Here is a 12,371-nt window from a genome sequence, read left to right on the forward strand (position 1 = left end):
TGGTCATTCAGAGGCTGAATACTCCAGATTGACCATTTTTCCTCCTGCTCATTGAGCCTGTGTGTCTGGGATACTAACCAAAATCCATCAACTAAAGTTCAAAGAAAAATGGAACAATTCAGCTATGAGGATGTTCACTGCAGTATTAATTATACTGTTTCCTTTAAGAGAATAGCTTTAATAAATTATGGCCCATCCATAAACATAAAAATGATATACAGCTATTAAAAATGTCTTCCAAGAATATCTAGTGACATGGCAAAATAAATCTGGTTACCATATTCTACTAATTATAAGAAAAAACTATATATTTGTAAGCCCAGAAAAAAAGCCTTGGAGGAAACGCATCAAAATGTCAACAGTGGGGCTTCCCTGGTGGCGTAGTGGTTGAGAGTCCGCCTCCCGATGCAGAGGACACGAGTTCGTGTCCCGGTCCAGGAAGATCCCACATGCCGCGGAGCGGCTGGGCCCGTGAGCCGTGGCCGCTGGGTCTGCGCGTCCGGAGCCTGTGCTCCGCAACGGGAGAGGCCGCAGCAGTGAGAGGCCCGTGTACAGAAAAAAAAAAAAAAATGTCAACAGTGATTATCTCTTGTTGATGTTTCTATTCTTTGTATTTTCCAACTGTCTGTTAGAAACATTTTATTTTTCTAGCATCAGGAAAAATGTTTTTGTTTTGTTTTCTTTCATTCTGTTTTTTTTTAACTAGAAAGATAATTTCTAAGACCAAAACATTACAAATTAACTTTTTTAAAAGGTGATGTCTGAATCCTGATCACTTATCATGCTGGACACTTAACACCCGTGCTGGCCACACACACATTTTTCCCAAACATCAGCCTGCATATTCTGACACTCAGAAAACCTTCACCACTTCCCTCCACTTCACCTTACCTCTTTCTTCCTATCTTTCTCCCTCCCTCCCAGGACTCTTCCTGAGCCTCCCATACAGAGACACTGGGCTCTCTCTGAAGTTTGTCTTTAGAACAATGAGAGTTCTGACTTTAACAGGATTCAAAGCTAAGCTCCCTGGCCACAAGGTCCCACACAACCTGGCCCCCACACCCTTGCCTCTCTGATGTCACTCATCACTCTTCTCCTGCTCCTGGGCCTTTGCAAGAGCTAATCTCTTTGCCTGGATCCATCTCCCCCCAGGTAGCTGCAAGGGCTCACTGCCTCACCTGTATGTATTTTGGAATAGTGTATAGTATATCCATGAATTTTCCTTCAGGATACTAAAGAGTGCTATAAAATATTTGTTATAAAAAAGAGGCAGGGCTTCCCTGGTGGCGCAGTGGTTGAGAGTCCGCCTGCCGATGCAGGGGACACGGGTTCGTGCCCCGGTCTGGGAAGATCCCACATGCCGCGGAGCGGCTGGGCCCATGAGCCATGGCCGCTGAGCCTGCGCGTCAGAAGCCTGTGCTCCGCAACAGGAGAGGCCACAACAGTGAGAGGCCCGCGTACCGCAAAAAAAAAAAAAAAGAGGCAGGGTTGAGGACCACTGCTGTACTGTGATTGCTGGTTGGCAATTTCTGTCTCTCTCTCATACTATATTGGAAACTCTGGGAGGGCATGAACTGAGCCAAAGCACATGTGATGAAATGAAATGAATGAACACACGAGCAGGCTGGTGATACCTAAACGGGGCGGGGGAGGGGCAGCTGCAGTGTGAAGCTTTGACTCCCTTGGCTTGTGAGAGGTGAGCCACACTTTTGCCAGTGTGTACAGGGACCTGACTGGGAGGCAGTGAGAACGTGCATCCGGCCAGGATCTCCTGGCTCCAGAGCTAGGCTGGTCTGGGTGGCTGGCAGCCCTAAGGGTAGCTAAGGGTCTGGGGAGGGGAAGGCAAGGAGCTATCTGCTCCCTGCACCCGCAACAGCCCCCTGCCTCTCTCCAGAAGCCCAGCCACTCACCATGCCTGCTAAAGGCTACTGGCCTGACAAAGACCACAAAGCCCACGCTGTTCCATGTACCATGAAAACTCGGGACTTCCCTGGGTGAGGGAAAGACTTCCTGAACCAAGGCTTGGGCTAGAATCCTGCAATCTTAGGCAGGTCACTTCAACCTCTCTGCATCTGTGCACTGGGTTACTCACACCTACCCAGCCCTGAGCCCCATGGTGACAATCAGATAGATTGTTAACATGAGAGTCTTGGTCAACTGTGAGGACTATGCAAATATTGCTCAGTATTACACGGAAAAATCATTGTTTTACTGATGAGCATAATGTACTCTTTGGTCATTCAGAGCCCCTTCAGGAGAGTAACTCGTCGTTGTCAACATCAAGTATCACTGAATAATATTTTGGATCAAATTCGGATTGTTGGAACTTTCTTGGTATTTAAATTCCAGATGAGAAGGGTTTTTTTTATAACCCATCAAAGCACGCTGGTGACCCGCTGGAGTCTACTCTAATCCTTTGCTGGTCCCTGCCCGCCCACACCATCCCCATGGATGAAGGGAGGGTTTGTCTGCTTTGGCAGAATATATCCATTTGAGCAGGAAGCCCTGCTCTGGTGAAAAACCATCTCTCAGACTCCACCCTCTTCCTTTGATCCTCCTACTGAATGCTGGAACGACAGAAGCAAAGCCGTTCAGATGTAATCATTTTAATTCAGCCAGATGCTGGGAATTAGTCTCTTTTCCTTGCAAGTATTCTAGGGAAAGACATCAGTCAAAGATGCCCCAAAAGAAAAGGAGCTGACAATATCAAGAGGAAGGGAAGGAGCCCCCCCCCAACCCCCACTTGCTCTGAAACAGCTTAAATCAAAGAAACTGCTGTCATCCCTGGATGAAGGAGGGGAAGGGAGGAGTGCGGAAGGAGGAGGAGGAGGCAGAGCCTAAGGGTTATTAAACTCAGACTGTTTACCAATCCCGGAAAACTAGACCAATAACAGCACCCAGCATTGTCTAGAGCTTTAGAATTTCCAAAGCACTTTCACTTACATTACTTTATTTAATTATAAACTAGGGAGGAAGTCACCGACTGAGTTATAAGCATGGGGGCAAACTGAATCTAGGCTTCAGGGAATTCAGATTCAACCTTTCCCAGACACCCACTAGGAGCCCAGCCCCTGCTAGGCACAGTCACCTTCACAATCTCCTTTAATCCTCACAGCCACCCTATCAGCCCCAGCATACATGTGGGGAAACTGAGGCTCAGGAAGCTTGAACAGAAGCTCTAGTCTACGCATCAGCTGCATTCTCTCCCTTGTTGGGAATCTAACAGCGTTGAGGTCACCAGCATATATAGGCATAGGCGTTTTCATCATCACCTGCTACTAAACATTTGGTTTGTGCTTCCTATTCATTCAATCACAGATTGACGAAAGAAGCCCTGTGATCACCTACTGCACGCCACGCCCTCTGCTGGGTGTATATGAGGAGGAGGTTTGGTCCTGCGGTCAAGTTCCTCCAGACCCACTGAGGTAAACAGACAAGTAGAGAAACCAGATTGAGCAACTGTGTTTGAGATGATTTGGTCATTATTATAGTGCCCTGTCCTAACAATTTTGTGTCTTATTCTCCAACTGGAAGCCCCTGAAAGCAGAGTTTGGGACACTTCAGCCTAGTCATTAAAGACCCTGGCTCTAGGACTAGACTGCCTGGGCTCACATCTCTTCTACTCAGTGGCTGTGTGACCTTGGGCAGGTCCCTTAACCTCTCTGTAAAATGAGGACCATAATACATCAGATATTATAATACATCATTCTACGGATTACATTACATATTATAATACATCAGATAAATAAACTGATACTATATACCACTTAGCACAGTGTGTGTCTCAGAGTAATCACTTAATTAATATTGGTTAACAATTTATACCTCCATACATACCAGTAGTTCTTTCTCAAAGTATGGACCAGGAACCCCCAAGGGAGTCCACGAGGCCAAAGCTATTTTCATAATAATGCTCATTAAGACATGGAGTTTTCTAGAAGTTATCCAACAGTGATATCACAACAGATTGACTGCAGAAGCTGATATGAAAATCCAGCTCTTCTGTTAAGCCAGACGTTAAAGTGATTTTTTTTAATATAAAGCAAAGCACTCTTCTCAATAAATGACTTTTATTTTGGAAAATATAGTTATTTTTCAGAAAAGATGTTGCTTCTGTTAACCTCTAATGGGTTAAACTACTGTTATTTTTAAATGAATTAATACATAATTTAAATTTCTTTTCTTTTCTTTTTTTTTTTTTTTTTTGGCAGCACTGTGCCACCGCATGTGGGATCTCAGTTCCCCAACTAGGGATTGAACCTGCGCCCCCTACAGTGGAAGCGCGGAGTCTTAACCACTGGACTGCCAGGGAAGTCCCTCAATTTTAACTTCTAATACGGTAAATACTGATAGCTACTGGATACAATAGCTTTATACTGCCTTCCCAGGAAGGTCAGAAAATGCTGTTTCTCCTCATCCCTCCCAGGCCCTCTAATCTGAGCTGGATCCAGCCCCATAGGAAGCTGAGTTCCCAGGTTACCCCAGAATTGGTCTTGTACTCACACTGTCGCTGTCTCCTCCTTTTCTCCTCCTATGTTCTCACCTGTGGCTCCTAATTAACCTAAGGGGCATGCAAGCCTGGGTAGTTTAGGGGAATAAGCCTGGGTTTCAGAATCGGGCTGACCTGGATTAGAACCCTGGCTCTCTACCACTTATTATCCTTGAACAGGTGATTAGCCTCTCTGAACCTCACTTTCCTCATTCATAAAATGGGAATAACAATGGTTACCCTACCTCTTAGGATTGTTGTCAGAAGTAGTGATAACATGTAAAATGCCCAGACACTGACAGACAGAAACTATCATCATTACTGCATTTTATCAGCATTATTAGCTATTGGGTCCCCTGAGCCCCTTCTTAGGTGCTCGGCTACCTGCCAGCTGTCCCCATCTCCTTCTTTTCCACAGTCCCACAGAAGAAGCAAAACCAAGGGCTGCCTAGGATTGCAGACTCTGGCTTCCCAACACACACACACACACACACACACACACACACACACACACACACACACACACACACCACATACTCTCTCTCCCTCAGCCCCATGCAGGGGTGTCACCCTACTCCAGAACTAAAAGTGAAAAATGACAACTAAATGCCAAGCGCCCAGGCTCCAAGAAAAGGCCCCTCTGTTGCCAGTGTCAGTGCCAAGGCAGTCTTGGCTCAAGGACAAGTGAGCGGTGGCCATGATGGGGAGTGGACCAGGGCTCCCAGCCCAGCTCTGCTGCTGTGACTGTGGGCGAGTTTCCTCCTGTCTCTGGGCCTCAGCTCAGCTGTAAAAAGGGAAGACACCTTCTAGGTCCGATGTTGTGGACTTCTATGACAGCCAGGTCAGACTGAGGAGCCCTGTCTTCCCCCAGTCCCTCCCACGACACACAACGGTCACAGAGAGGCCAGCTTGCTCTCTGTCACTGCTTCATCCCCACCCCCACCAGGTCCTGTCCTGGAGTCCCTCTCCCACTCACCCTGCAGTTGCTGAGCTCCTCAGCGGACAGGATGATGGTGCCACATTTCTTCCCTGGGACACCACTGGGAGAGGAGAAGATGAAAGAATGCAAAGTCAGACAAAGACAGAGCCACAAGCCTGAACTCTCCCTGAATCAGCCCTCTTCATCCACCTCCCGCCCCCCCCCAACCATCCAGCAGATCTGCCCCAAAGCCCCTAAGAAGACACAGTCTCCTGTGGCCTAGGGCACTGCTTCCTGGGCCAGGCCGCCAGGCCTGGAGCTGCCCCACCCCCTGCTCCCCAAGAGCCCGCCAAGAAGGGTACTGTCTGCAGTGAAAGTCCTAGAATTGGAAAAGCATCCAGACTCACCCGGAGGCTTCCAGACCAGTGGTCCTCAAACTTTCCATCCAAAGACCACTTCTGTGGGCAAAAGACCTCGTGGGCTAGCCACCCCACCCTGCACCCAGCTGATCCCCAGAGTCCTGGAACATTCCAGCTCTGAGCCACTCTGATTCATTGTAGGTGGGAGAGCAGTAAGAGGGGGTAAAGCAGGAGGACTGGTATACTCTTGGTGGCAGCTTGCCGGGCCCTCTCCCATGGCTCCCTCCCCTTAAACTTCTTGGCTGGGGTCTCTCTGGGGGAGAGAGATCCCGGCCAACCATGTGCCTCCTCTGTGAGGGGGGCAACCAGGACATGAAGTCAGCCCACCCAGAGAATCCCCTCTAGGAGGGCAATTCCCAGGGTGGAGCTCTACCCAGGGGATCTGCACTACCTCTTCCTTTGATCAGGAGGGCCCCCTCCCCCAGGCACCAGCCCATCCCACTCCGATTGTTTAGGACGAACCCAGGGGGGTCCCAGTGCAGCCAGGGGCCACTGGGAGGGAGAAGAAAATGGCATGTTGTCCAGTAGCTGTGTGACTTTGGGCTCACTACTATACCTCTCTGAGTCTCAGTTTCCTGGCCCATAAAATGGGTGTAATTGTAGCATCCATTTTACTAACTAATATGCACACACACAGTGCCTGGCACAGAGAAGGCCCTCAAGAGCACCATTTCTCTCCCTGCCCGGTTTCCTTTACAATTGTGCAAAGCTGATAAAATCCAGCCCCACACTTGGGCCAGCCTCAGGGCCACCAGCATGTTGACTGTGGATCACATTTTGAGAACCACGGATGGAGCTCTCCCCAGTGCCAGCTTTTAAAGGGAGAGGTTCTCAAACAGGGGAGGCATGGGAGCCGGCCCTGAGGGCTGATGAGACAGCCCAAATCTCTCCAAATCAGGTGAGCAGAGCAGGGGCTGCATCTCGAGGTTCTCCTGCCATAGGCAGGTGGTGGTGCCTGACAGCTTGTCCCCCTAGACATGGGCAGCTGAGCTGAGTAACCCAAAGCCCCTCCCTCCCTCCCCCGCCCCCCAATCTGGCCCTCCTTGCTAGTAAAGATTGATTTGTTTGACCAGGGAGATAGAATCCTCACACCAGCCTCCTCTGTCCAATGGTTCTCCATCTGCTCCTCTCTTTGCCTCTTAGCCCCTCTTCTATTTCCAAATCTTTCCTTCCACGCTCTCAAGCCCCAAGCTGCTCCCACCCGCTGGCTCGGCCTCTCTCTCTCTCTCCCTCTCCTTCCCTCCCTCCCTCCCTCTGGTCTTTCTTGCTTTCCCTTTCTGTTTCTGTCTCTGACTCCTGCTCCCTCTCCAATTGCTGCTTCTCTACTCTTCTTATAAATTAGCATCCATATACTTCCTGGGCTGTGAGCATCCCTGGGTCCCCTGAAGGCCTCTTCCCTACATCCCGCTAGTCTGGTGGCCAGTCCAGGTGCTGGGACCCCAACTTCTAGGAGCCCTCTGCAAAGGCCAGTGGAGCTTTGCTTACTCATCCAAAGTGCTTGTCTCCAGAGGCACCTCCAGGCTGGTCCTCCAAGCAGATGCTCCCTACCCTGGCTCCCCCACCCCTGCCAGGTGAGGACCCTTTCTCCAACCAGGAGAGGAAAGGGCAAGAGTGGGAGGGTCTTGGTTGCCATATCTGCGTGAGGCCAGCCAAAAGCAGATGTTCAGGGTGGGGGCTGGAGGAACAAGGCCAGCCCACCACAGGTAAGCAAATGCAGAGAGTAAGGATTTAGCGGAACCTACTCTGTGAGCAGGCTGACATCCAGCAGTGGAAGCAATGGAGAAGAAGATGGGGAGGAGATGAAGAGAAGAGAGGGGAAGGGTTAGAGGAGGTGGGAGGTGGAAGAAAACTGGCCGGGGGAGAGGAAGGGAAGGAAGAGTGCCCAGCCCCTCCTGATTCCCAGAAACAGCCCCTACCTCTAAGCCCCACCCTGCTCCCTGAAGTCCTATGAGCCACTGGGGCTGGGGATGCTGGAGCTCTAGCCTGGATGGAGGGAGGGACAGCTGCGGAGTGGCCCAAAGTGCCACTTTAGGAGGGACCCAGGACCCTCTCTGTGTCCCTGACCAGGGCTGAAGGCACAGTGGTAGGAGTAGGGACTGGGCCAGGACTCTGAGGCCCCCTCTGCAGAGCTGGCTGAATGTCTGAGGACTCCAGAGCTAGAGATGTCTGGTGGCCTACCCGTTGGATACAGCTGGCATGGGTTTGCCTGTCCTGGAATTCAGGCTGAATGCTCCTATTCTGTGGAGAGAGACAGAGCAGGTCATGAGCTGAGTATCCCCGTCCTGAGAGGCCAGAGCACTCAGCATCTAGATTCTTGGAGACAGGTTTCTATTCTGGGTCAAACATCAAAACAGGACCAAGAGCCACAGGCCAGAGGAAGGAGAGGTCTTCTTCCCAAACCTTGTTGTGAAGCCCTGGGTAGCTCCACCCCAGGGGTTCTCAAAGTGTGGTCGCCTAGTCTGTACTAAACAAGCCCTCCAGGTGATGCTGATGCCTGCTACAGTTTGAGAACCTCTGCTCTACCTCTTTGAGCCTCAGTGTTCGGGCTGTGAAATGGGGAGATTGCTGAGATAATCACATGAGGCCATGGAGACAAGACTGTCTGGTTCAGAACAGATGCCCAATGAAAGGGAGCCGTTCACAGGTCTAGCCTGGGAGACAACTAGACTTAGACACATGAAAACTTCATGTGTCTTCAGTGGGGAGAGTAGATCCCCCTCCTTCACCAACACCCAGCATCTCGACATTTTAGATCCTGCTTACCCTTTAAGGCTCCTCCCACTACCCATTCGCTATCCCAAGTCTTCCTTGATCCCTCTTGAAGGTGTGTCCCTCCACCAAAGGTGGGTCAGGGGACAGCACAGAGCCAAATAACTCATGTGCATTTGATCCATGCAGTGGGGAGCTGAGAGGGGTAGATACAAACTCACTCCCGGGACCCCAAACTTTATAAACTTCAGAGCCCCCAAACATAAGTTTACTCCCTGTTCTCCAAGATAACTGGGTTAAAAGTCCTGCAAGGGCAAGGCCCACGAGGTCTCCTTATTTCCGATTGTCTGTTAATGACTGGCTGACTGCTTTGTCCCTCCCCTGAGCCAGCCCTCAGCAAGGATGAACAGGAAGTTGGCCCATCACTGAGGAAGCAAACCAGACAGGTCCCACTCCCCTGAACACTTACGTGAGGGACTTCTCCAGGCGGCTCCCAGGGGACCCCACAATCTCTCCAAGGGTGCAGAAGGCCTGGCCCAGAAAATCCTGCACATCCAGGGTACAGAAAAAACCACTGTCACCCACTCTGCTCACAGCCATCCCACCTCCCCCATCACCCCACCCCTGGAAGTATGAGGGCTCTGAAATGACAGGATGCAGCATCAGACACATTCTGTGTCACAGTGAAGCCCAAGGCCAACTCAGAGTTTGGCATTTAAGAGACTTTCAGAATTGCTGGGCAGGCACTGGCAGAACTCACGTGTTTGGATAAATCAGGACTCTTGGAGTCAACATCATATCTGCAGGGAACACAGAGAGATGGTGAAGGCAGCTGGGGCATCCTGCCCCAAATTGCCTGGTTTCTTGAGCTGAGACAGGACCCCTGCTCCCCCAAAACCAGGCACCAACACAGTGGATATTTCTGGGAGTAATAGCAGGGAGATGCAAATGGGAGCTTTCTAAGGTGCTAGTGTGTCGCTTGACCTGGGTGGTAAATGGATATCAAAATGCATCATCGGGATAGTGCTATTAAGATTTGGGCACTTCACTATATATAAGTTATGCCTCGTTAAAAATTGAAAAAAATGAAATAAACTTGCTCTGCCACCCTGGCTGGTTCACAGGTACCCGAGCCACCCTGCTCTTCACTGACTGTTCTCCCATCTTCCCAGCTAAGCCTCAGCTGCCCTCGGACTTCAGTATCTTGCCTTTGACCTTCCCTGATTGTTCCCTTTTCCCCAGGCCTGCCCAACCTGCCCTCAGGCCTGGGCACTCAAGAAAGAGGGAGGGATGAATACCTGTACCTCAGCCCGCCACAGGCAGCTGATCCTGCAGCTGGGCACCTCTCTTCACCTGGGGCTGGCTCACCCACAGCCTCACCTGCAGCCCTTCCCTCCTGCATCCTGCCTCTACTCACATTGGCCATCTCTGCAGCCAAACAGTCATTCTAGGTACAGACAACTCCTACTGAGGGGCAGCTGTCATTGTGCCAGGCCCCTTCCCTGAGCACTTTCTCTCTCCAGAGTGTCACCAGGTGACTTCCTTACAATGGGCTGCATTGATTGCTCTGGGCCTCAAGTCCTCCTATTGCTGCCTCCAAAGTCATTTCCTTTCACTGCATTTGTTTCCTTTGCTCTCTCAGGTGCCAACCCCTCTTTTCTTCCCCACTCAGTCCACAATTCTCTAGGGCACAGTCCTTTCTAATCACCCTAGACCCCGGAAAAACAACAAAACACCCCTCCTCCACCTGGTCATCAGACTAAAATCCCACCATCATCCTCAACCTCAGGAGAGGGGCACTCTGCATCTTTGTCATAAACACACAGATGCTTTGAGCCCCATCAGCCAAGTTACCTCTGCAGGAGGGGAAACTGGAGGGGACCCTCTCCCAGAACAAGCTTGACAGAGGGAGAGGTCAATGGGGAGCTGTGGGGGAAAAAGGCTCCCCAGAATTAGAGCTGGGTTGCCCCCAAGATCTTTCCTCAACCCCCACTCCGAATCAGTTAGCTTGCCCAGCACCCTCCCACACTGAGACAAATGGGGGGGGTGCCTTTGTTCCCCCTCCCCACCTCCTTTCCACCTCCTGATGAAGGTGGGGCTGGATTCAGCTAATTGTCACTTTTATCCTAGGCCAACCCTGGGTTCCTCTACTATCACAGCTCCCCCGTACCTTCCCTAGTGAGGAAACTCCCACCCCACCACAGGTCCTGTAGCCCCACCTCCCATCCATGGTTCCTTCCCCAGCTCCATCCTCAGCACGATCTTCTACTTACAGGTCAAAACGGAGGTTCTGCTTCTCCTCGAAGAAGTAATCCACGATGAATTTGCGCACAAAGTCGGGATTCAGTGTGTTGTCGATGACTTCAGTGCGTCCGAACTACAAGAGGAGATGCGGGGGTGGATCTCACGGCCAGGCTGGTGGAACAGGGGAGCGCTGGGCTCGAAGCCCTTCAGTCCTGAACCCGGTAATGATGGAAGCCATGCCTCTCCCAGCTCCTGCTCCCACCCCCGCATCAAGGGGAGAGCTCCCACATCTAACAGGGGAAGCCGTCCACCTATGGCTCCAATCTCCATTGTCACTTTATTCTCCCTCTCTCTATATAGGCTCCACTCAAGTGAGATCGTTTTGATACCTGGATACCTGAGCAGGCCCTTCACTTGCTCACCTCACTGCCTTTGCCTAGGCTGTGTCCTCCACCTGGCCTCCCCTTCTCAGCCAATGGCACATCCTCCACTCCTTCAAGGTCTGTTGTTAATGCCGCCTCCTCCAGGAAACCTTCCTGATTCCTCTAACCAGAGAATTACTTCCCTCTGAGCCACCACTGAACTTGTGCCACCTCTATGACCACCTTCCTTCTCTGACTGATTCCGCATTAGGTGTGTATTGATTTGATGCCCCAATTGTAAATGCAAGGCAGAGACAGGGACTGTGGGATCTTTGAAAGTCCCATCTCTTGGTATTCATGCCCTTGTGTGATCCCCTCCCCTGGAATGCGGGCTGGAGCTAGTGACTCACTTCTAATGAAGACTGGACTAGAGCACAAGTCACTTCCAAGGTTATGTTATAAACGACTATGGCTTCCGTCTTGGGTGCCCTCTCTCTCTTGCTTGCTCACTTTGATGAAGCCACATGCCATGATGTGAGCTGCCCTATGGAGAGGCCCATGTGGCAAAGAACCAAGGCTATCAGCCAACCCACCCCTGAGAATCTAAATCTTACCAAAGACCACTGAGTGAACTTAGAAGTGGATCCTGCCCCAGCTGAACCTTGAGAAGACTGAGGCCCTGGCCAACACCCTGACTACAGCCTTGTGAGAGACCCTGACATAAAGGATTCCACAGAGCTACACCCAGATCCATGACCCTGTTGTTTAAGTGGCTAAGCTGTGGGCTAATCTGTTACTCAGCAATGCATAACTAATTCAGAGACTTAACTGTCTTGGTAACCCCTGCAACATATACACTAGAGTTTGGCACACACTGGACACTCAATAATTAAACCCCATTAAACTCCCTGAATGACTTAAGGCAAGTCACTCCCCATTTCTGGGCATGAGAATTACTTAAAGGGTTTGTTAAAACATAGATTGTAGGTTCTGATTCAGTGGGTTTAGGATGAGGGCTAAGAATCTGTACTTTTTTTTTTTTTTTAATAAATTTATTTATTTTATTTATTTATTTTTGGCTGCGTTGGGTCTTCGTTGCTGCGCACGGGCTTTCTCTAGTTGCGGCGAGCGGGGGCCACTCTTTGTTGTGGTGTGCAGGCCTCTCATCACGGAAGCCTCTCTTGTTGCGGAGCACGGGGTCTTCAGTAGCTGTGGCACGCGGGCTCAGC

General features: G+C 50.6%; 1 protein-coding gene across 2 annotated transcripts in view; it reads right to left on the reverse strand.

Annotated features, from left to right (window-relative positions):
* The window catches only part of CPNE5 (copine 5), a 63,750-nt gene that overhangs the window by 11,306 nt on the left and 40,073 nt on the right, over positions 1 to 12,371 (reverse strand). The window contains exons 4-9 of one of the 2 annotated variants that reach the window (XM_028479759.1): positions 10,810 to 10,913; positions 9,297 to 9,336; positions 9,006 to 9,082; positions 8,006 to 8,065; positions 5,816 to 5,866; positions 5,466 to 5,529 (exon numbers count right to left, since the gene is read on the reverse strand). In XM_028479759.1, the coding sequence (XP_028335560.1) occupies positions 5,466 to 5,529; positions 5,816 to 5,866; positions 8,006 to 8,065; positions 9,006 to 9,082; positions 9,297 to 9,336; positions 10,810 to 10,913 (396 nt within the window). The remainder of the gene's footprint in view (positions 1 to 5,465; positions 5,530 to 5,815; positions 5,867 to 8,005; positions 8,066 to 9,005; positions 9,083 to 9,296; positions 9,337 to 10,809; positions 10,914 to 12,371) is intronic. The other variant, XM_028479760.1, reaches the window with a different exon arrangement.

The sequence above is a fragment of the Physeter macrocephalus genome, chromosome 18 (genome assembly GCF_002837175.3).
Source record: "Physeter macrocephalus isolate SW-GA chromosome 18, ASM283717v5, whole genome shotgun sequence".
In the NCBI taxonomy this organism is placed as follows: domain Eukaryota; kingdom Metazoa; phylum Chordata; class Mammalia; order Artiodactyla; family Physeteridae; genus Physeter; species Physeter macrocephalus.